The sequence below is a fragment of the Apteryx mantelli genome, chromosome 7 (assembly GCF_036417845.1).
Source record: "Apteryx mantelli isolate bAptMan1 chromosome 7, bAptMan1.hap1, whole genome shotgun sequence".
Lineage (NCBI taxonomy): Eukaryota > Metazoa > Chordata > Aves > Apterygiformes > Apterygidae > Apteryx > Apteryx mantelli.
The window spans coordinates 9512202-9536568 of record NC_089984.1 but is presented as its reverse complement, the minus strand read 5'-3'; the positions used below and the strand labels follow the sequence as shown (position 1 = coordinate 9536568).

The 24367-nt window shown below is 39.3% G+C and overlaps 1 protein-coding gene across 1 annotated transcript in view; it reads right to left on the bottom strand.

Moving 5' to 3' along the window:
- Window positions 1-24367, bottom strand: part of JMJD1C (jumonji domain containing 1C) — a 167876-nt gene that overhangs the window by 99839 nt on the left and 43670 nt on the right. The window contains exon 2 of the mRNA XM_067299773.1: window positions 12820-12984. Within this exon, the coding sequence (XP_067155874.1) occupies window positions 12820-12984 (165 nt within the window). The remainder of the gene's footprint in view (window positions 1-12819; window positions 12985-24367) is intronic.

Sequence of the window (24367 nt, the reverse complement as noted above, 5' to 3'; positions counted from 1 at the left end):
AATTGCACCCTCCATCTTAAAGACGACTCTGCATAGCTCCATTTGCTATCCCTGACAATAAAGGATCAATAGCAAATTCTATACCAGCCCTCAAATTACCTTGTAAATGCTTCTTATCCAAAAAGCAAAACAGTATTGATCAGTTCAGCCTGAAGTAACCTATGGAAGGATGCACTCTGAAAGCTGAAGGTACTGTCCAGTCTTAAGGATCAAAACTATTACCAACATGCCTCAAAATTTGGTGAGGATCCAACTCTGCCAAATTTGTAGCCTCTGTTTACAGAGGTACCAAAGACATCTTCATGCACACAATCCACTACTAAAGAGGTTCCTAAAAGGGAATGTGTTTTCGTGCATCTTCAAACTATCCTTTTTGTAAACTATAAGGATAGGCCCTGACATTCCTGAAATACTTTAGATAATCAAGATATGAAAGTCTGCTTTAAATTTAAGAGCAACAAAAAAAAATTTATGAATCATTTAAAATGCTAAAAGTGCTGACAGTACTAAAAGCACTGTAGTTTAGAATAGTAAAAGGACTGTCAGCAAGACCTCAACAAACAGAAAGACTGGAAATAAAACCAACAGGCTTTAGCACGGTAACCAGGTCTCACTAGATCACTGGTTTGAATAAATGCAGTCTATTCCAGTCGAACATGCCAAAATGCATGTGAACGCTATTCTCTAAAAAGCTAGTTACAAATAAGTTGATGTAAAAAGATTGTATAAAGCACAAATGAATTTTGGTTGTATTCATATTAAAATATAGCTTTATCATTATACTTTCAAAATAGCTACATTCATCAACCAACTATAGGAAGCACTATTTGACTCCTTTCAGGATTCAGCTAAATGTTACAGTAATCCCTACTGCATCCATTCAGTCAGCCCTACAAAACAGTATTTTGTGCCTATTGTGATGGTACTAATATAGTTTGTAGCAATTCAATATACGCATTTAAAAATCACAGCAAAGCACTTCAATGAAAAAAGACTTTTCCAAAGCAATCTCAAATTACTTCCCTGAACAGAAGTATAATTCTGCATGATTTATTACAAGAAACGAGGTACTTACCCTACATCTTAGTCTCCAAACTGAAAGGAGATTTCAAATTAAAATACTTGGTCAAAAAGTTTTCAGAATGACGCATGATACAAAAAAGGTTATTTTTTTTCCTTAAACAGTTCTCGCCAAAAATTAAATAGCAAGGTTTCATGTAGATTTCTGACAACTGCTTAACTAATGGACCAAGTCTTTTTCATAAAGCAATCAAAATGGAACAGAAAAGCAGCTAATGAAAGACCAAAAACCTTAATAAAATACTTTTTTACACCCATGACTGGTGTAGAACCTATGACAGTCAGTAGACAAAAAATAAACACTGTATCCTTAATTGTGTTAATAATTCATCTCTCCGTAAATAAGAAGTCAGACGTACTCAGGGTTAGTTGAGGCCAGCCATGTTTCTCTAGTAAAACATTAATCACTGCTAAAGGATATTATTTTCAAACAAAGATCCTTTCCCTAGTCAGTGGAATAAAATCATCGGAACTTAAGGCTAATGGACTATTTTGATTGCTTATAAAGTCAGTCAAAATGAATATTTTTCTGGGATTATTTTGGTTCCTAAAGATGTAGGTAGCTCTAAATTTACAGTTTAGCGTTACATTGATTCAATTTCAGGTATTAAAGATATCATTCCAAGTAATACATTTTAAACCTGCAATGCACACTAAAAGAATTTAAGATAAAATAACTTAAAGAGTTACTAATACTCCTGTTGAAGCAACCCTTATGCTTTACAGCAAAAGCAAGCAGATACAATAACAAACATAAAAAGTGTGTTTCACTGTATGTCATTCCTCCATTTATGTGGATACTCCATGCAGCTCAGGGTAGAAAAGCAGAAGATTATTGTAAAAGCTGGTAAAACCACAGATATGACGAAGTGATTGCTTCTCAGTACCTGACAAACTTCAAAAAAAGAGATTGTTTCAATGTTGTTCATCCTCCCTTTAAGACTGCCATCATCCTTACAAGATGCACATTGTGAAAAAAACACAAGAGCCTTCAGTTGAAATTTTCTCTTTTTCTTTTAGGAAGTCAAAGTATATTTGCTATTTCTAGCCCTTGCCTTGACTTGCCGATTGGGCCAGCAGCTGGATGGATGTTGTAACTCGGAGGGCACAAGAAAGGAAGTGGTAAAACAAAATGCTCCCAGCCCTGGTCTCCACATGCTTGTAGAGAAAATGGATTTTGAAACCATGTCAGGCAATCAGAACTGGCTTCCAAGGTAAAACAAATATTTTCTTCTGTAACCTTTTTCTTCCATAGAAAAAGAGAAGAAAACTGCTCAGCAGAAGAAACAAACCCATGCTTTGAGCAGCTTTCTCCTTCATCCTTGTTTCCCTGTCACAGTCCCTCATAATTCCCATTAGTCTTTGGTTATTGCCTAACCATGCTACAATTCTTCACCCATAATCCCCCATAGGAAAAGATTAGTGCAGAAAAGCACAGAAAACATCATCAGAAAAATCAGACTCCAGAGACAAGAACATTTTTTCTTCTTCAAAAGTTTCAGGGAACCTCAATACTTTTTTTCTAAAAACAAAAACAAACCCCACAACACTGAGTTTCAGACTTCCAGAAGAAAACAGCACCTTGTCTCTCCTCACAAGTGGAGCACCCTGCAGACAGTCATACCTTCTCTGCTCTTGTCCAGCTACGGCAGGCACATGCAGATCCACTAAATTTGAAAGGGCTTCAGAAACACTGATGAAATCCATGTTGACATAAATACTCCAACGTGGGATTCAGAAAATAACATGTACTCCTATATAAACAGGCACACGAACCGAACTGGTGAATACTCCAGAAGAGTGCTATTATGACAGTGAAACTGGGAATAGAAGACATACTGGTTTTACTGCTTAAGAGCATGTTTTTCAGAAAGTAAGAATGACAGTCACCTTGTGAAAAAGTGAAATTTCCAGAAACTTTAGGACACAAAAGATGTAAAGTAGAGACTCTATCCCAGATGGCTTCCTTGTGCAGTTTAAATACCTGGAACTGACAGGCAGTTCCTGGTCTTCTTTCCTATGTTCAGTTTTCTCCAGAAGTTAAGATAAATTTCAAAAATAAAAGTGTTATTTAATACATCATTAGATGTTTGCTAGAAGAACATGAGCAGTAAATGAGGTCGCTGTGGAAACTTTGACTCTTTTGTGCTCCACAAGAAACTAGCATAGATGATGAAAAAAACCAAAGAGCTGTTCATGATAAATGCATCATGCAGAACCCATTTATAATGTTTTAGCATCAGTGACAAAGGAGAAACAAAAAAGACTACCTTTTGCTGCAAATATCTGGTTTAATCTGTTTTAGTGTAACTGAAGGCCTGCAGCAATTGCCAGCAAAAGAAGTTTCTATAAATGGTAGCTAACTATTGAGATCTCTTGTTTTAAGAGCTTTCTTCCAATGCAGAGCCCTGAGAGCACAGAATGACACAATGGAACCAAAATATATAACAAAAACGATCAATACTACGCAAGTACAATGTGTAACAGGAGTAAGCAACAGCAGTTCATCCTTCCTTAGATCTCTGCTTAGTTCACAAGAGCGTAGCAGTATATTTTTGCATATGGGCAGAGAGCAAGAGTGTGTGTGCGCGCGCGCATGCGTACACACACTAGGGGATAGAGCTTGCGGATCTAGCTGAAATTGAGGGGTTAAGCCCAAGTAGGGAACAAGGGAGGTGGCAGCACTGTCCCTTGCAGCACTGGTGAAACGGAAGAGTGGTTAAATTCATCGTCAAACCACAACCACAACAGATTAAGCCAAAAGGGAGTTATTTACCTGTTTGCAAACAGAAACAGTTTACAAGTTACTACCACAGCACTACCAAACCCTGATTCTGGGCTGCAGCAGTGAAATTTTTTCCAAGCTGTGTCCCGATTACATAAAGGAGACAATCTCCTTTCCCTCCCGACAACCCACTTACTGACACAAGTAACACATTCACCCCATGAAGTACAGAAACTATCCTTTCTTCAACTTTAATTTCCTTCTTATCCCAAACATTAACACCTCCAAGGCTCAGAGGATTAAAATCTTCCTCTGTGCTTTTCTCCCAGTGTTATCAATTCTCCTTTTGAATTTAGTAGCACAAAGGCCAAAGTAACTATCTCCCCATACCACTTACTCTGATTATCCAAACTTCGGAAGGACCATACGCAGTTATGAGATCTGCTGCTCCTGCTATAAAAAGCAGCAAAAGCGCTAAGAAAAATCCTCACAAATAAAGAGAATACTATTGTTCCACAGGGACCTGTTCTATGGCAGGTTGAGGAGAAGTTAAAATACAGCCAGATAAAATCGTAACATGACAAAAATGCTCTTTTGCAGAATCACTCCACAGAAAAGGAGACCTTAGAGGAAACAGTTGCCTTGCTTAGCTGCCAATAACCAAAATCCAGGTGGAGGTGAAGTTTTTTCTCTCTTGGTACTGTGGAAAAGTTTCCTTTAAATTCCTGATACTTTGCAAAATGCAAAACTTCCACCCTAACCCAGTAAAAGGGCCCGACTGTGACATTCTGACTTCATCCAACAGAACCAACTCTACGCTTCAGCTTCTGTGTCTCAGCTACAGTGGAACAGGTTCCATTCCCACAGGGCCAAACGCATCCAAATAGTAATGTGCAAGAAGCAGAAATACTTTTTCAGAGAGTATGCTATATTGAGGCTTCACACAGCAGCACGTCATGGGATTCATGACAAAACCCAGCAGAAGCAACCGGAATTCTGGGAAATAAGAACAAGAAACTCATAAAACTCTAATTATGCCTTCCATAACTCATCTTATTCAAGTCAGCATGAAGAGAGCAGTGCTTCAGTATTGCACAGCTGACAAGTCATTAATGCACAGAAGTAGCAGTGGAGATTTTAACAGTGGGTGGCTTTAGAAATTAGCTGCCAAGAGAATTTGACAGGTGTAACACCCAGCTGCTCCTCCCCACTACCACAAGAAAAACCCTGAGCAGTTGCTCGTGGATGGAGTTCTCGTGGCACAGCTTCACTCACTCTGTCCAGCAACCACTCACCTAGGACAGGCCCATGCTGACGTCCTTCTCTCACCATACCCACTGAGTAGGTACAGCTCAGGGTTTTTTTTAATATATATAAAATATATATATACACACACATTTATATTATAAGTTGTAATTTACATGAATATCAACAAATAGACTCTGAGAATCCGGACTGATGGAGATGCACGAAAGGCACTGACAAGGCAGGTCAAACCCAGTCATTCCTCTAAAACCCAAGCTTTGGAAGCTGAATTTCCAAGATCTTGTGCTGAAACAACCAACAGCATCCATGTGCCTATATTCTGCTCATCACCATTGTACCTCCAAAATTTTGCTGACCATGCTAGTTCATCAAGGAAGTTCAGATGATATAGAAAGCTACATAGTAATCTGTTTTCTTCTGCATAAATGAAAAATGTCTATCATAAGCACTATGAAAATCAAAGACTTTAAGACTTTCCAGTCAACTCCAGCAGATCCAGCACAACTCTGTTTCTGATGAAGCTGTGGAATAGGTCTACACTGAAGCCAGAACTGTGAATGCAGTTCAGATATACCTACGATAATTTTGAACTAGCTGATTTGGGTATCAACAGGAGTATAACTATGGCAGTACAGGATTCAGCACCAGTTAGAAAAATCCATGTGTAAGCAGTTATCCTGGCACAGAGCTTACTGCAATTGTGGCTGCCCTGCTCCTGCTAGCTGAACTGGTTAGCCTGAAGATGGAACCTCAAGAAACTGTATTCATATCTTTTATTGGAATACATACAAATTACCACCAGCATTACATTGCTGTTATCTCTCTTCTGAACAGGTGCAAGTGACAACAATGCATTCAACGGAGAGGGCTGCTTAATGTTGCAGGTGAAGGATGCTAAACAATATCTACCTATTTATTTTGTGTAATTCTTGGAGAACAAGGAAAAGTGCCTTACCAGCAAGAAAGAATCTGACATATTGAGACCTTCAGGATGCTGTGACATATTGAAAAGGCTTTCTCTAGAGGAACTGCCAAAATAGCAACTCCCAGGGCCATATCATCAAAATGACATGTGCTACTGTTATTTTAAAGCTAAAGTCTGAAACATACTCCATTTTATTTGAAATTCTGGCAATCCTGTTTGCATACGCTACTCCTGTAAATGAATTTGGCATTAAAAACCAATTATCTACATTGATTATAAATGCAAGTTAAAAAAAAATTAAAGTAGCTGTCCACTTGATCACTCTTTTCCAAAGTGGAAAGCCACAGGACAACACCCGTATTTCACAACAGAGCATTTGAGGAGACAGATTTCAGTTTATTGCTATTCATCTGGGGCATGTCCTGGGAAGGTATGGCCTCCGCTTAGAAGGCTATGAGGAAAGCAGCGACTCCCAGTAAGCAGCAGTTTTTAAAAGCAAGTGCCAAAGTACACAGGTGGGATGTGGTACCGCTTGAGACATGCATGTTCGGTGGGAATATTCAAGTAACATACTCTCCAGCAAAGTAATCTTTGAACCATCTCCAACTGCTGTTTCTGCTCTTTCACAATGCACCAAAATCAGGTCACTTATGCTCTGCTGAGTCAGCTACTTAAATTTGCTCTTCCCCGAGTTCTAAACTGCCTTAAATCTTTCACAAGAAGCTGACAGTTTCCAAGCATTTTCTCCTCCACTGTATACATCTTATCATTACCCCGATTTAGCAAGGTATACAAACACTGGAGTTCAGATGTAAGGAAAAGAGAAGCTGAAAAAACCCCACATATTAGGTTTTGATTAGTTTTCCTGGAATCAAGATTTCTTTCCCTCAAATCTGAAATATCTTCAAAGATTTTACTTGTTTTAAGGACTCTGGAGACAGTCTTTTCTCTGCCTTGCCTTCTATATACCTAGTAATCCTGCTCTTTCTTTCTTTCTTTTTTTTTTTTACCTACTAGAATATTTACAGTGTTTGTTGAGGATTTAATTGCAGTATCTGGTAGTGTATACCTTTATTTTTCAATTTGCAGAGGATATTAGGAGGAAGGAGAATAGGCCGCAGTGAAATAATTGAACATGCAGGGGCAAGTTAACAGTATCTACAGGAACTCCTTACTTTGCAGGCAGGTGAATCTGATGCATGGAACCAACATCTAAAAGAGAAACTTACTGAAAAATACTAGAACTAGACCATCAAGACAAAAAAGGAAACAAAATGGATGTAAAAGTGGCAGTAAATCATGATATATGCAGTTATGAACAAACAGAACCTCTTCTACTCTCAGTAATCATGCCAAAGTAAAGCATTTGATTCATCTGAAGATTATCTGGCAGCCCCACAGAAGGCCACTGTTCAAAATGTACACTTTTTTCTTTAACTTTGACACAAATGTCAGTAAATACGCCCTTTATATGCCTTTGTTTTATAACCCAAAACCACAAAGCTAGCTGAAGCAGAACGTGGTCAAGCAAAAGGATCTGACAACTGACGGGGCAGGAGAAGGAATGGAAAAAGGCTGCGTAAAGTCAGTGAAGATCCAATCCTAGACAAGCCCACAAACCCTTCTACTTTTATACTTTATCACCCAGTACTCTAACACACAGACAGTACCTGAACGCAGGGGCTCATTCACATCTAACCAGAACAAATGCATCCCCAAGACCACCTCCTCACCAGTATGATGGTCAGACTAAAGGCCCTTGTCACACAGGTGTGAGCAGCACCATCCACTGTAAATCAACTCCAGATTCGCAGTAGAAAAGAGTTACTGATTGCTAGGGAAGGTCCAATCTTTGTCCTGGTTTTAAGCCTGTCTACAGCATTATTCTTGCAGAGCCCTGGACAGAGTCCCAGCAAAGATTCTTCTCAAGCCACTGGTTTAGCAATGACTTCACTTATTCCAAGAAAAAGTGAGACAGGCAGGCAGGCAGGCAGACATACACACTTTTTTCTTCTCTCTCTCTCTCTCTTTTTTTTTTTTTTTGGATAGAGTTGCTTCTGTAGTCATCTTCCCTTAGGAGCCAAACATATTCAGGATCTCCTCATGAAGTCTATCTTTAATTTTAATATGTATACACTCTCTTCAGAAATGTGCAAAACAACCAGCTCTTGCTGTATGCCAGCACTGAAACTGGGAGTGATGCACAGTTATCACAGGACTTTATAGTCATAGAGGTCATAGGCCAAACTTAGTGTTATGCAAATATAGTTTGGTTTGACAAGATGAGTGCTGTAACACTACTGTAAAGGTAGCAAAAAGCAGTCTCCATATTCAAACCATCAGAGAATTAGGATGGTTTCTTCTGATTTATTATACATGAATTCATGCTGAATTCACGAGCAAACTCAAGAGGCAGTATATTTTATTTATAGGTATAACAACAGGCATCATATGCTTTACAAAACAAACTGTACCCAGCAGAACACACACAAACACTGACCTATCACCAGTGCCTGTAACCTTCCTTGATATCCAGCTCTGCCCTTCCAACTGGAACCATTCCCCAATCCCACTTTTCATCATATTTGACTTGGTCAAATCCTTCTCCCCTGTGGCTTCTACTCTGCACAAGACTTCCAGTTCCTTCCAAAAGGAAGCTGCCAAAATAAAATACTTTCTCTTTCTCTGTTCTACAGTAGTCTCCTTCCTTTCTTGTTGCAAGGGCAGAAGCTTCTCAGGTGCTTTCCCACTCAGTACATTCATTTCCTTATCTCCAACTCTTTTCTTTCTAACCTCTTACATTGTCCTGGCTCTTCTTTTCCTCAAAATAGAAACTTGCTGTAACCTATCCATCTTGAATTCCTTTACTCTTAACTGCATTTTCAATTACAATCATACTCTTCTTCCCTTATTTTCTTTCCAAGTTGACAGAACATGCCCCCAGAACAGCTGTATTGAATTTCTTCCTTTCTTTTCTATCTGTAGACTTTCATTTCAGCACATTACTGAAGTTTCCAATACAGCGTGAAGTTTCCAATACAGTGAAGTTTCCATTCCATTCCCCCTCCCAGCAAAAAAATAAAACAAAAAAAAACAACACTCAGTCCACACCTTTCTATGCCTTGAACACACAAAGTTGATGCTGCTGAAGATAAAAAAGGGCTACTTTGGTTTCCTCAGTGGTGTCCTCTCCTAGTTGGTCTTTCACCTTATATTGTTTTTTCACATTACTCTATTACTCTTTTAAAGATGTCTCTAGAGACTTCTCTCCTTACTCCTCTCTCTTTCTCCATCTACACTTTATTACTAGATACTTTTATGTGCAATTAGAGAGATAGTAATTAAATTCAAATTGACAGCTCAAGTATACTATTTTGTCCACCTTAAAATCTTGGCTACAATTTGTCACCCTGCCCACTTACTTGCTTCTATCTCCCTTGTTGACTGCTGAGGAGATACCATCATACTGCCAAACCTTCAGTGTGAACTGTATTTTAGGCATGATTTTATCACTGATCTCTAACATCCTAATACTCAGACTATTTCTAAACTGGGAGATCAATTTACTCCCCCTGAAATATAACTGTTCTTATCCACCCACAGATCTAAAATTCTTATCTATCATCTCAATTGCTTCAAAGTTGTTTTCTGAGGAATTCAAAATCAGTTTTGCCTCATTTATAAAGTACTGATAATTCTCCTAGTCCATCATTTTGACCATTACACTCCCCTCTTTTTGCATCTTTTATCTGCACCCTCCCTTGTTAAGCAAACCAAGGCACTTGCTTACAATTTCCAAGACCTTTTATAGGCAACTTTTCTTAATCCCTTAATGGGGAAAGACACACCACTCGCTTCCATTACCCACTTATCAAGTTCTCAAAATTCATACTTTCATTTTTTCCTTTGCTACCCCTTTGGCCAAGAAGTTTCCTTCTCCACTGACATCAGCATAGCTACCTGCAAACACACTTTTCCCTAATATCTAGGCCACATATATGCTGACATCACTGCTTGTCATTGCTATTTCTTTATGCTTCCTTGTTTATCTGCATTTACTTGCATCTGTTATATAGCCTCTGAACTCTCTAAAATAGGGACAAGTCCTTTCTTTTATGCTTGTAAAGTACCCAGCACAGCTGAGCATGGCCTCAACTCAGAAACACTATAATTAATGCTGCCTACATTCTTTTAAAGCTATTCATGAGCCAGAGCCATTAAACTTCACTTGTGTGAGCATTCACAGACTGTGCAAAGAATCTCTTCTGTCCTTCGCTCCAGAAGCCACCTCACATACAGTGCAGTTTCCAATCACACCAATGAATGAGGCAGCCAAGAAGTTCTCCTCCACTGTCCAGAAAAATCATCTCACAAGAAGGAAAGTAATTTGATTACGACATGAAAGGGCAGCAGCACTACATCTCATCTCTCTTCACACACACTTGCAAAGGAAACCAGAAGCCAGTATCTAAACCAACATCATCAGAAAGACACCAACATGATGAAGCACGCTGCTGCCAGCAGGACTCTATGCTCATTTACTATCAAGTGATTGACACTCTTTTTACCATGTGACAATCAAAATTTTCACCACCTCTTCCATTGCTTCCTCATCTTTAATAAGTTTTGTTCTGACTAAGAAAAGACCCCTTCATAGAGGTCATTCATTCCACTACATCAGACTGTTCTGGAAACAAAGAGCCAAGTATTATGTCAACGTGAGTACCTCCCTGTTCCCCAAGGCCTTGTGTGTTCAGCGCAGTGATCTTCACCTTGAGGACAAGATACGGAGCAGAATTTTGGGAGGTATCTACAGAAGGACTCTGCTCTAACTCACAAGTTTATATTCTGTATCTGTATTTTCCGTCAAATGTAGATTTTCTGGAATGGGGATGACTAGAGGGTTTGACTCAGAGACAACAATTGTTAGCACATTTGTAGGCAGGCCAAGTAGAAATGCTGAGAACTTGTCACTTTTACCATCTGGAAACTGTGACCTAACAACCTATTTGAGCCCCACTTTGGAATATATAATTTTATTTTGTATAAATGTAGAAACAGGAGGTGATCTTTTGCAAACCTTCTTCCTCAGGCCCACCAGCCACCTCAAGAGCAAGAATATTAAAGCAAGAATAAAAAGTCCATAAAACAAAGAGGGTAGAAAAAAAATTCTGCCTTCCTCTCTATTTCCACTAGACCAGAGCAAGTTTGAAAAAAGTCTCTAGTGAGAAGAAGGTGCAACTGAAACAACATGTTCACACATTAGCAAAGGCATACTTTTATCTTTGGGACAGGATCAGCAGCCAGACTAGAAGAGAAGTCATTCTAGAAATACACTCCTAAGTCCAAGAAGGATCTCTATATCCTAGAGGGTGAAATTAAAGGCATGAAAAATAGTCAAAGCATATAGATAAATTCTAACATGCTAACCAATTTTAAAATATTCATCTCAATCTAGGAGACATAGGTGGTTTCAAAGAGCAAGCAACACAATTCCCTAGAAGTGAAAAATCTTACTCAATGACATACTAACATGAAATAGAAATTTGCCTGTAGATGCAAGTGTATGAAACAGCTTGTGCATCCAGAATGTTAGTTTTACTTAAATGCATTAACATACAAGCTGAGTCAAGCGTGAATATTAACTGAAGAGGAGTTAACTGAAGAGGAGAAATGCATAGATATCATTTCTTCCATCTACGCATTTCTATGCATTTCTTCCATCACTAAACTTCCTTGAACAGCCTGCTTTGGGGCCTTCAAAATGATGGCTCCAACCACAGCACCAGAAAAATAATCATGCAATAGCATTTCAGAAAGTCCATCGAGTCCCCAGCGACAAGAACGTGAAAGGAATATTTTAAATGAAATGCAGAGAGACAGCTAAAATCAGAAAGGAGAAAAAATATCATCTAAATTTTTACAACAATGAATTTCTAAAAACCCCAGAACTAGATTACAGGTACTAAGACTAATATCAAATATATCTAATAGTGCCCCATCTCCATCATTCTGACAAATTTGTTGGCGCTCCCTTTTCACCTTCCAGTCTGGGAGACCTCTCCCCCAACTCTCTACAAAGGAAAAACATCCAATGCAATAGGTTTCTAAAGTCTCACAAGTATTTAGATCTTCCGAAGAATTTGAAAGTACTACTTGTTTCTTTGGAGAAGAGAGAAACACATGCTTAGTCCTTGTTAGATGACCTCATCAGATCCTTAGTATTCCCCAGATCTACCTAAATGCCTGTCAAACATGGGCACAACTTCCTAGCAATTCTCTCAGCAGCTTAAATGTTTGGGCATCAGTCCAGAGATAGTCACAAGTATCACCTCATAATCCAGGCAAGCAATTATGTCACCTCCTTGGTTGATCTTTGCTCGGTTTTCTCATCTTTCTAAACTTTGACCCAAATTCTAGATATGCTCAACCCCCACAAAGAAGGTGCCACAAGCTTAAGGGTTTGTTTTTCACCCTAAATTCAACCCTCCATAGAGCAGGGCAACATGCTGCTACTAAGCTAATATTTATAAGATGCTTTGGCCACAGAAGGTGCTATTAATTCTATCAATACCACTCAAAGAGACTAGTTTTGCAGCACTCTAAGTTGTTTCAAAAATGAAGATGAGTGACTTTTACACATTGCTCCCACCCTTTCAACACAAACACGCTTGATTAGTATTTTATAATTCTTTTCTTCCCCTCCTCCCCTCATGCTCACCAGTTCCCACAACCGCAGCCATTAAACTAGACAGTTTCCTAAGGAGGACAGCATTAAACAGAGTAAAATAGTTTAATAAATGTTATTGCTTAAGTATCTTACCAATGCAGGCCACTGAATTTGTTTGATCTTTGATCCCTGAGTCTGGCTTGGGTCCTTTCTTTTTGCCCAGACCAGCTGGTACTCCACCAAGAAGGTTGCAAAATCTTCATAAACTTTAACCCATTCTCGTTTTTCCCATTCAAGGTCATCAAATTCCACATATACCTGGGGAAATTTAAAAACAGGAAGAGATGTACATTATTGCATATACAAACGTGTGTATCTACATGCACTTTTGAAAGCATATCTTTAAAGTCTAATAAAATTTAGTAAAATTTAGTATTACACCTTTTACTTTCATGGTATTGAAATGAAATGACATAATTAATCAGTTCCAGTACCATAGAAGAAATTTTTCTTGGCAGTGCATTTGTGCTAAAGAGTACTATGTGTAGCTGTTGTGAGGCAGCTAGGTTTGTTAAACATTAGTATTAACCTTGGGTATCTTAGCCAGTAAATGAAAAGCTTAACACTAAATATTTACTAGTATCATTCACATAACACACACAGCTATTTACATATCAGTAAGGCAGTTTTGAGAATACTTCTCATTCTCAGTTCAAACATTCGTCTTAATGCAAAACCAAACAACAACAACAACAACAACAAAAACAGTTTCACTGGGGGAGGAGGAATCCATTTGGAACAGAGAACCAGAAACGATATCCTGAGCCTGCAGTCCCTGCTGCTATGGGCAACCTCGACAAACAACCCCCTTTCACAGCTCCAAGCTCCACCAACAGGGCCCACTAGGTTTCCTGCCGTTTCTGTCCTTCACAGACGACTCTTCTAGAATCCCACTCCTCGGGGCAGGGGGAACCAACTTTGCTTCCAGCTAAATTAATCTAGCGCCAGTTTGCATCCATTTGACCTTGTGCCACCACTGTCCTACAGTTTATACAGTTCTCCCCGATACATCCTTAGACAACAACCATACCCTCCCCTCAGTTGCATTTACTAAGCCAAATATGCCAAGCCTTTCGTCTCTCATCTCACATCTCATCTGACTTCTCATATGCTTTCCTGCTTGCTCTGAAACTCTGGATTAAGGTAGAGTGTGAACAAGACCTGCACCTCTTAAAAAGAAATTTATTTTTGCAGTTGGTCAAATGGCAAAATTTTAAAGACAACATTCAGTGACAGCACATCCAAAATCATTCTATAAAATCATCTTTCTCCTGTCCCTTTCTCCTGCAAATTCCACTCAATTATTCCACTCAACTATTCTGGCTGGTCAATCCCCCCCCTTTTTTTTTTTTTAAATATCTGGAGAGAAATTTGACTTAGATAGTCTATAATAGGGTATAGGAGGTTAAGTGCAAGACTTTGCACAGCAGCAAGTTTAAAAATAGAAGGCAAAGGGAATTAAGTTAATAAACGCTTTTGAAAAAACACATTTAAGTCTAACTGGAGTTAGCAGTTTAGAAGCTGCCATGCTGAAACATACTGTATCTTCTGAACACTAGCCAAAACTTGTGGATAACTGTGATACGATCTAATGTTTGCGTGCAAGTTTTGCACCCCAAATAAACCGAAATCCAGTGCAACGACAGTGGGAGTTATTGCTGCGCTATCTGCAGATTCTCCTGGCACCGTATAATTAGAGCTTCAAAGGAACAGTTCCAAGAAAAGTAGAGAAAGGAGCGTGGCGCCGCGCCAGGCTGCCATTGCCCAGGGCCACCATATTCCTCCCCGCTCGTATGCCACACACACAACCTTACTTGGGAATTGCTGCTGCCAGCTTCCACCGCCTAAGAGCTCCATGCCAAGGCTATTAACTAGCTACCGGCTTCTTGAAGTGCATTTCTGAAAGGCAGAAGCAGCACAGCGCAGGCCAAACGCAGAACGCAATCCTTCATCGATTCTCTTCCGCGCTAGCAAGTACTTGCTTAGAACAGAAAAGTCCAATATGGTCTTTTCTGAGATAACAGTAAAGCCCCTGAAGAAAACAGGCTTCCTCTTTCTCCGGACACTCATACACCGCATGGAGAAGAGTGATATCCCAAGCTGCACAATTCAGGAAGTGTGTGTGTGGGGGGAGCAATACAGCAACCTGTGCCAGCAAAATAAATCGTGGAGTCAAAAGTAAGACCCTCTAAGGAGTGTGAAGGCTGAAAATATTTAATCCTTCTCCTGTTTCACTGATGAAACACTGTACAGCAAGAAGCTTTACATCTGCCTCCTTAAGAATGAATGTTGATTTTAACATTTTTGAGCCAAATTTTGCTTCCTTGACTTGTCAGCAACGCAAAAGTTTGTTTTACCAGAGTGGCTAAAGACACCTCACCACGTATGCATGGGCTTGCGTACAAAAAAAATTTCCACTGGGATTATATTGTATTCTATAATTGGCATTAATGTGCTAATTCTGTAACTTACTACTATTTTCCAACAGGAAGTAGCATAAGTCTTTAGCATTTTTTCCCAAGTAAAGCAAGACAACAAATTAATTTCCAAACAGAGCCAGCCAAACTACTGCAACAAAATATTGTTGTTTCAAAGCCAAAACACAACAACTGTGGTGAAATTTTCAACAGGCAGCTCTGTGATCCACAGTTTTCCAGTCACTTCTGCTCCAAAGGAATCCGCGTGACAAACAAATTCTGAACCTTTCCAAACTGTCGTGAAATAAATATTAACCTCCCGTAAGTTTTACTTGTAGCGCTAAGCGGCACAGCCCATTCCCGACGCGCTACCTCAGCCAGCCGGGCTGGCAGGACACTGCCTCCAACGCGCTGGGCAATAGTGCTTATTTCTGCGAGGAACCGTGCTCCTCCCCAGCCAAAGGCCGGCTTCAACTGCTATTTGGCCTGGCAACAGCTCCAGGCAATACAGCTAGGAGGATCACTAAAAACTTTTATTTTAACAATTACAGACAAAGTAATCCCTAATAATAAGCAAATAGTTCTGTACGACACTCATGTACTAGGTTTTTACCATGGTGTGCTAGAAAGATTCATAGGCCTAACTGATTTGTATTTCACAGACCACGAGCTCTGTTCTTCTGAAGTGAGAAGAGAGCTACGAGACCGGCACCGCACTTGTATCGTGCCGTACCAAAGCCTTCATTATGAGGCACGATGTACAGTTTCCCTTTTGTCACCAAAGGATTATTATCAAAATATTTATTTCTAGTATAATCAAACATTTTTTAAAGTTGCATTTAATAAGGCAAATAAAGTGTTTCTGCTGTTGTGACACATGAACAGTCTTGATTCATCAACAGAAATAGGGCTGCTGGTTCAAGGTGAGTCCCAGTGCGCATCCCATTGAGTTGTATACTTTTTACATTAGGAAAAAGAAAAGGAGAATATTGCACCACATACAATTATAATGCATAAACACTTTATACAGCATTAGTAAGAGTTGAGAACTCAAAACTCAGGTGCTAAAAAATTATCTGTGAAATTCAAAAAAAAAAAATCTTATACGATTGAAAATGATTGAATACAATTGATATCCAAACAATCTTAGCATTTAATCAAAGCATCCACAATTAGTTGCCAGTAGTCAATTTTCCAAACCTGTGATGTATGGTCAGGTAAATATAAAAAATTAAACCTTTTATTTAATATGTAATGTATTACAGACTTACTTGAAGATACACAAATCTAAAATAACTGTTTTCAACAGAAATAACGATAATCTCTTATAAGAAATGTTTCCACATAAACCTATCATCAGAGGGGAAAAAAAAAAATTGTTTTCCTCTGTGTGAGCCCTCCAACTCGCACACAGTAACTAAGAGAACCAGAACATTATAATACAGGAAGCCAGGACAACATTCCCAAGTTTGCAAATTAAGTGCAAGTCCAAATTACATCTTCCCTTCCCATGCCCTCCTCTATTAACTGTAACCTGCAAACTTAACTTTGGGCAAATATATTTTATGGGATGTTTAATAACAACTTATTTTTGGCCCAGTAAAGAGGGTGCTGGGAGTTTTCTGTATTTTAAAGCATCTTCGGGGGGGGGGGGGGGAAGACCCCCCCGAACCAGTCAGTGCCGCCCCCTACTGACCCCACAGCCGAAGGGAAGGGAGGAAGATGGGGCTTCCTAACACAAACTGCCAGTTAGGGCAATACAGGTCTAAAACTGGTAGTGAACTTTCTGGAGGTATGAAACCCATGCAACTCCGACAACTTGTTGCTTAGTTCTGGTGGTCTATTTTAGCATTTTATGTAATTGAAAATTAAAACAAAGTACAGTAGGCACTGAGAAATTTCTCTATCCACATACTGAAATAGATGCTATTGCCAAATATCTAGCTGGCATAAATGAAAGCTAGTTGTAAGGACATGAGGAACTGAGCCAATGAAAGAGTGTTTGATAAAGGCTACTCTCCCATCTTGTTCCCAACATCCTTGCTTTCTCAGTTTTTTTTTTTTTTTTTTTTTACAGATTGTTTTTTTTAATGGAAATGGCATTATCCAACAGCCAAGTCTTTCTAGATATATCTTTAACTAATCAAACCCAATCAAATCATAATCTACTACAAAGCAAAACAGATTAACACAGTAAAATTATTACTGTGTTACATACACTACCATGAGGCAGCAATGTGCCCTTGTGGCCAAGGCGGCCAATGGCATCCTGGGTTGCACTAGGACAAGGGTTGCCAGCAGGTCAAGGGAGGTGATCCTGCCCCTCTGCTCAGCCCTGGGGAGGCCGCATCCGGAGTGCTGGGTGCAGTGCTGGGCTCCCCAGCACAAGAGAGACATGGAGCTCCTGGAGAGAGCCCAGCAAAGGACTACGAAGATGATTAAGGAACTGGAGCATCTCTCACATGAGGAAAGGCTGAGAGCGCTGGGACCGTTCAGCCTGGAGAAGAGAAGGCTGAGGGGGGATCTTATCAATGCGTATAAGTATCTGAAGGGAGGGCGTAAAGAGGATGGGGCAGTCCTCAGTTATAGCCTGAGAAGCTGAAGTGTAGAATTAAGAGAACAGTTCATTATCTGTAGACTTAAATCTTTGCTGTTCCAGAACTCCCAGAATTCCCATTTTTGGCATGGCGATGGCTCCGGGTCCCTCTGCTAAGAGCAGAGCCTACCCCATATTCCTTGTAAGGCGCTGAAGGATAGCATGTAGCATTCGGCTACGGCGCTTCTGAAATCCGGAGAGACGAGTCTTCCAAAACCGCTACTGCGTCATTACCGAGGAGAAAAATTTAATAAACCATTAAAACCATTTAATAAACCATTACTAAAAAAGAGGTGCCTCCTCCTCTGCCCCGCACACCCCAATGTATTGCTGGGTGACGGTGGGACCTTGGGAGCAAGATCCAAGCTGCCCCACTACGTGGAGCCACTCCAGCGCCGCTCGACGGCGCCCCCGGACTCCCAGCCCTGGCGCCCCCACACAGGACGAGGCAGCCGGCTTGAGCCCGGGCGCAGGCCGTGGGGTGGCCGCGGGGGGAGCGCCTGCCGTGGGGGCAGGCGGCCAGGATTGTGGCATGCTCGTTTTGGGCTGGGGAAGCCAACGGCAGGCTAGCCGACGCCACAAGCATCGTTCCAGCTTGCAAATAGGGGTGCCACTAGCATCTCTCTTCTGCGGCAAACGGCTGCATGTTGAAGTACCTAAGTACCGGCTAACCCTGCGTAACTCTGGCCACAGATCTGAGTGTCTCAGAACGAGGTTTCACATACTAGTAAGATACTGCATGTAACAACACAGGATATACATAATGTATTGCAACTTCAAATATTTTCCCAAAATATCTTATTGCATTAAACATTTTCTCAGCCTTTCCATCTCTACAGAAGAATAAATGCTCCAGTTAGACTTGAAAAGGAGCTAACAGTGCTGAAAATAAGATCAGTGCTGAAAATAAGACCTATTAACAAACATTTTTCTCTTGCAGAGGAGAGGATCCAGTAGAAGTGTAAGGTTTTTAAGGGGATTTGAAAACACTCATCTAACAAGTACAGAAAAACCTCTGTGGAAATGTGGAACTGATGTATTCTGCCATATAGAATAAAAAAGAAACAAATAAAATTTAAGAAAGAAAGGCAGGCAGGCAGGGGTGCCAAGAACTCTAGTGCCACCTCTTTGCAGAGTCAGCTATCCCCGCGTCACTCCCGAAAACCATCTCTGCCGAAACCCCTTGATGTACTCCCTAGGGAAGACTATTTTTACATCCCAGAATAAAGGTCGCCCCCCTTTCACCACTTTGGGAGGGAAGGGGGCACAAACGCACAGCCCCAGGATCATTTGCCAAAAAAAAAAAAAAAAAAAAAGAGGAATCTAATCCTTACTGTTGAGACATCTGGTGACAGACACATTAAGGTGAGGTCAAACCTTTACCCCCAACATGCCTCAATAAACTTCCTACACAGAAGAATAAGGAAAACAACATAGGTCTCCTGAGCAGGCTTCTAAATAAGCCAGAGATACTCATTTGCTGGAAGACATGTCAAATAAACGTAATGCGCAGAAAGGAAGAGGACCAGGTGTAACAAGAAACGCATGCTTCAATAAATATGAATTTTCAAGGTAGCTTCCCTACATCAAGCTTTAAAACATCAAATCCTACAACCTGAATACATAAGGGCCTTTGAATAAAAACAACTTTTTATTTCAAACAAATAAAAGTTTCAAGATATATTAAGGGGAAATAAGCTTAGAAATGATCAACTTATTATACAATTTACAGTTAGTTTTGGAACCCTAATTTTGCATTCCCTGAAATGTATGCCCTTAACACTGAAGATAAGCAGTTTTTGCAGAAAAGATGAGGAGAAAAATGGCTGCACAACTTAAGAAAAATCCCAGTGCTACTCCACCAGCCTGCTCCCATCTGTGGCTTGAATTGCTAAGCAACCAGCTCATCGCCGAGAGCAGAAAGGAAGATTCCCGAGAACATGAAACAACAGCGTCTTTCTTGGATGCCCCAATACCATCTTTGAAAAATAAAGGAAAACATTTGAAAGACGCATGTCTTTCATACATGAATTTAAGGCATATGTTCCAAGGAGCAAGTTGAAGGAAAAAAAAAAATATGAACTATACTGAATCAAAAGGAAAAAAAGATACTCCCTATGCGCTATTTAGAGTTTTAAACGAGTTTCTCAAAAAAGACTTGTCCCTGATAAAAAGATAGTCCCACAGGAGAGTGAAATTTTACTTTGAAAGCTGTTTGGATCACCTAGGTACTTAAAATATTTGATGTACCAATTTTGCAACCTTTTTCCAAATTCACATCTCAATGGCAAAGGGAAACAACAAGCATACCGAGAATTAAATCAGGACTGTATTGGGCTTACAAGCAAAATCATGTCTAGTAGCACCATTTTCAAAATGTTTTAGATGCCAAAAATACACTGAATTACTCACCTGAATTGAAAAATAAAAGTGACGTGAAATTTTAAGAAAACATTAACTCTTAGCAACACCTAGTTAAAATATACCATTACACAAAAACTGCAGTTGTTCAGGCTTAAAAAAATATTTCAAATTACACAGGGCAAAAAACTTTTTTCTTACTGTATCTAAATATCTGCATGATAATTTCTAAAAAACAACTCAAGAAACACATACCAAACCTACATATTCAATTTAAAAACAATGGAAATTGTGTTTGAATTAGATGTTTGTGTTTCTAAATATGGTGAACAAAAAATCCTTTTGAAAATTTAACACATCTATGTAATAACTATTTAGATGACTAATTAAAACCAATTTATGGGTGCATATATGCATGTTGTTAACATCACACTAAAAAGACAACTTAATGCTGTCATTCAATAAATTCTATGAAACATAGCAATAATGATTTCCTAAAACTGAGAATGCTGTCTGCACTGTTTTTAATCTGTATCTCATATTTCAAGATCTGACTAAAAAAAGCAACTGAATGGAAATAAGACCATTTAAAAAAATGTATTAATTGTTAAATATTAATGGCTTTCAGTCAATTTTGCCAGTGCTATCACTTGTTAATGAGGATAAGGTTAAGGTTTGTCTAGCAGGTTGTCAGGGGACACAAAGCACTGCAAGAGGCTGAACTGAAGCACACAGTGAAAGGAAGATGTTGCCTCCTAGTAGGATTCATGATTTGCCGTGCTTCCTTACCCACAAAATCCGACTCGGCTGCACCCTGTTTGCAAGGTGGGGCAGTCAGCAAGGTGCCCTGCCACAGCCCCAGCTGCCGCAGGAGGGCTGTGTAGCAGCTGGCCGGAGCAGCGGCCGGGGCCTTACACGGGCTCTTTGGCTGCCTGACACCACCTGAAGAGCCCGTAGCTGAGCCACTGCTAGGGGCAATCAATAGAAGTGATGAAAGCACAGGGCTTTCCCCATTTCTACCAAGAAAATCCAATTAGCTGTCTTCAAAAGGCAAGGAGCCAAAACAGTAATCTTTCCAAGGTTTCAAACTCCTAGGTTAGACCTGGACCTAGTACTATTTATCAATATCTATCTTGGCGGAGGTTCAGCCTGTTTGGTATGAAAAGTGACGTCATCCTAAAACCACAGCGCAGAGCCTGAATAAAAACCATACTTGTCAACAGTACATCTTTGTTTGAGGTCAAACAAAAGAGAGAGTAGAAGTAAAGTAAGATTTTGGAATATATTTTTGGTTCCTATACATTCAAATCCAGACTAGAAAAAGAGCAAGTGCCTCAGCTGTTCTCCTGTCCACACTGTTCTCAGGACACCAGTAATGGGCTCCCAAACAATCCACTTTTGGTCAGATAAAGCCAGGAATACCCAAAGAACATCAGCATAGCTTTAGCACAGGGAAAGACCACACTGAAAAAGCCAGTCAGCAGATTCTGTTGGTACCAGAGGCACTTTTTCAAGGCCAAGTTCAAATCAACAGCAGGAAGATGCTCGGACAGCCTTGCAGAGTTGAGTGCTGCTCCTTGGTCAGCTTACAGACCTTAATAGAATTTTGCAGACACACCAAGAGAGTAATTAGGAAACCAACAGCAAAGTTCATCTAGCAAAAAAGCAGTATATTGTATTTCATGTAAATTATGTTATCAGCTACAAAATGGTAATCTTCTGTGTTCTGTTGGCAACACAGTATTTGCTTCTATAACCAAGAATAATAATCTGAAGCAACAAGCCAATCTACCATTTCTCATCAAGTAGAACTTATTAAAAACTCTTCAAAAACATCAAGACAAAAATCTTGGAAGGTAAAAGTTTAGTTGAATATTTACCTCTTTTTATTGATTATCTACTAAAACACTGGAAAGTATTTCCCAGAAGTTTATTCCTTCATTTTGCAATAGTACCAGAAATATTTTAGTAGGAAAGCTTGTGTACTGAAGTGCCTTATGTTAATTACTTAAAAGCCTAATCTTTTACCAGAGAAGAAACTTTTTACCCACTGTCTTGTTAATAGCTTGCCGTCTCCTTTTCTCCACTCAGTGTGCTATCTATAACCACAGTCTGCAGACTGTTTCTCCTAGCTCTGCCTAAATCACCTCTAAGCAGTACAATAAAGACAACATATCCAAAGTTTCTAAATTCTTGCCAGCTAAGACCCAGAGGCATTTAACTTTTCTTGTTCTTTTTGATTTTTAGTTTACAAAATTTGAATCACACCTTTTTTGAAGTTTTCTCCATTAGTTTTGTGATTCTGCTTCTATTCAGTTCTAGTCTACATGCACAATTCTTTCCTTACTGTTAGTCCAAGGTTGCTTCTCATTACCCTACCAGCATCTGGGTTTCAAAGCTCCCTTGAAACTCATTTTTCAGAACTAAAGCTCCATTTCCTTCATATTGTCAATCTCTGTCTACCCCTTCCTACTAAGGAGTCATCACACATTTCAAAAATAAACTCACATAATCTGATATACCTAAAAAAACTTGAAGACACTTGCTAACACAGGATTCATAGCCAAAATTACAGAAGTCTACTTCTTTCATATGGATTAACTGCAGTATTAGAGGGGAAAAATAGAATCTGTACAAACAGGCTGAAGCTTGAAAGGATTAAGATTTTTCAGGTGTACCTGTTTTTCCTTTATTCTTCTGTCTGATCCCAAATCCCAAGGCTAGACTTACACAAAGAAGTGTGTCATTACAGTTCATACTACATCAGTGAATAAAGGTCCACAAGCTTGGCATCAAGCTTCATCCAAGCTCTGAACCAAGATATCTCGAAGTATTACACTAAATGGCCAATGGAGATTAAGTCAGGGGAGGGGGACCAACGAACAAACCAGACAAAAGGAAACAACCTGCCAAAATTAAGCAGTTTTGGAGGAGAACGAGGAGCAGAGCCTCAGTTTCCTGTGTTTCTGTACAGTTTCCGTTTCCTTGACCTCTGCTTTGCCATAATGGCCATTACTCAGTTATAGATATCTAAAATTTCTGACCATAAATTACAACTCTAAATTATATGTAAACTATAAATAAATACAGTAATACCCTGATTTAGGCAATCATCTTTTTCAACTCACAGTCCTTCTAAGACTTTTTACATTAGAACAAAGATTCATTTATTATGTCTGCACACAGACAGTTTGGCCCCAACTTAACCAAGTATTTCACTTTTGTCAATGCATTTCAAAAGTCTAACAGATAGTTTGTTAAAAAAAAATTTTTTTTTCAGACACATCTTTGAATTGGGAGTTTCTGCAAACACTTCATGACACGAGACAAGTCACAATCTCTCTTCTTTGGTATCCAAGCTGTAAAACAGAAATACAGTCACTTCAGTTCAGTGTTATCTGTTCTGACCACAAGCTCTTTGGGGGCAGAGATTATATGTTTATATAATACCAAATGTAATGCAGACCTAAAGTCAGTGTGTGTTCAGGTGCTATAACAAATCACTCGAAAGTGACTGTAAAAGACTGGATTCACTGATTTTTTTTTTTTTTTTAAAAGATTACAGTATAATGTAAAAAAGACTACTACAACTAAATAGAATTTTTGATATGTAAAGGTTTGAGGAATGCAGGGATGGAAAGTACTTCTCCTTAAGATTACAGAAATCATTTACAATACATACATGAATATCTCTTAGCATGTTTGCCTACTATTGTTTTTAGGAGAAAATAGTTTGCTCTCTCTGATCCTACCTTATTTTTCATGTCCTGCAAACAAATTCTTCAAATATGTGAGGAAGGTGTTCAACTTTCTTACATCCTATCTAATTCCTAACCATTTAAGTATTAACCAACCTACCTCAGTACCACAATTCTCCAAACCAAAATGAAATGTTTGTAATTTTCACCTTAGTTGCATGAAAAAAATTTCATGGGGTGGTGGGGAGGATGGACAGCTTACAATAGACCTTATTTTTTAAAATTAGGAATTGTTCTGGAAGTCTTGAATGAACTGCGGCTTAAACAAAAAAAAGCGAAGAAAATGTAACAGATTAGGCATTTTCTGCTCTCCCATGAATTTTTGCAAAGATATTTTTAAGGAAGAATAGATCCAACACCACCATGAAACTCTTAATGCTTTAGCCAAGAAGCAAAAGACATACCACCACCACACTGGCAATGAGTATACCTAAAAAGCTGTTTAACAAACCAAATTAATAACCTTAATTACTGCATTATCCATCTCTAGCTAACTTACTAGTAAAGAA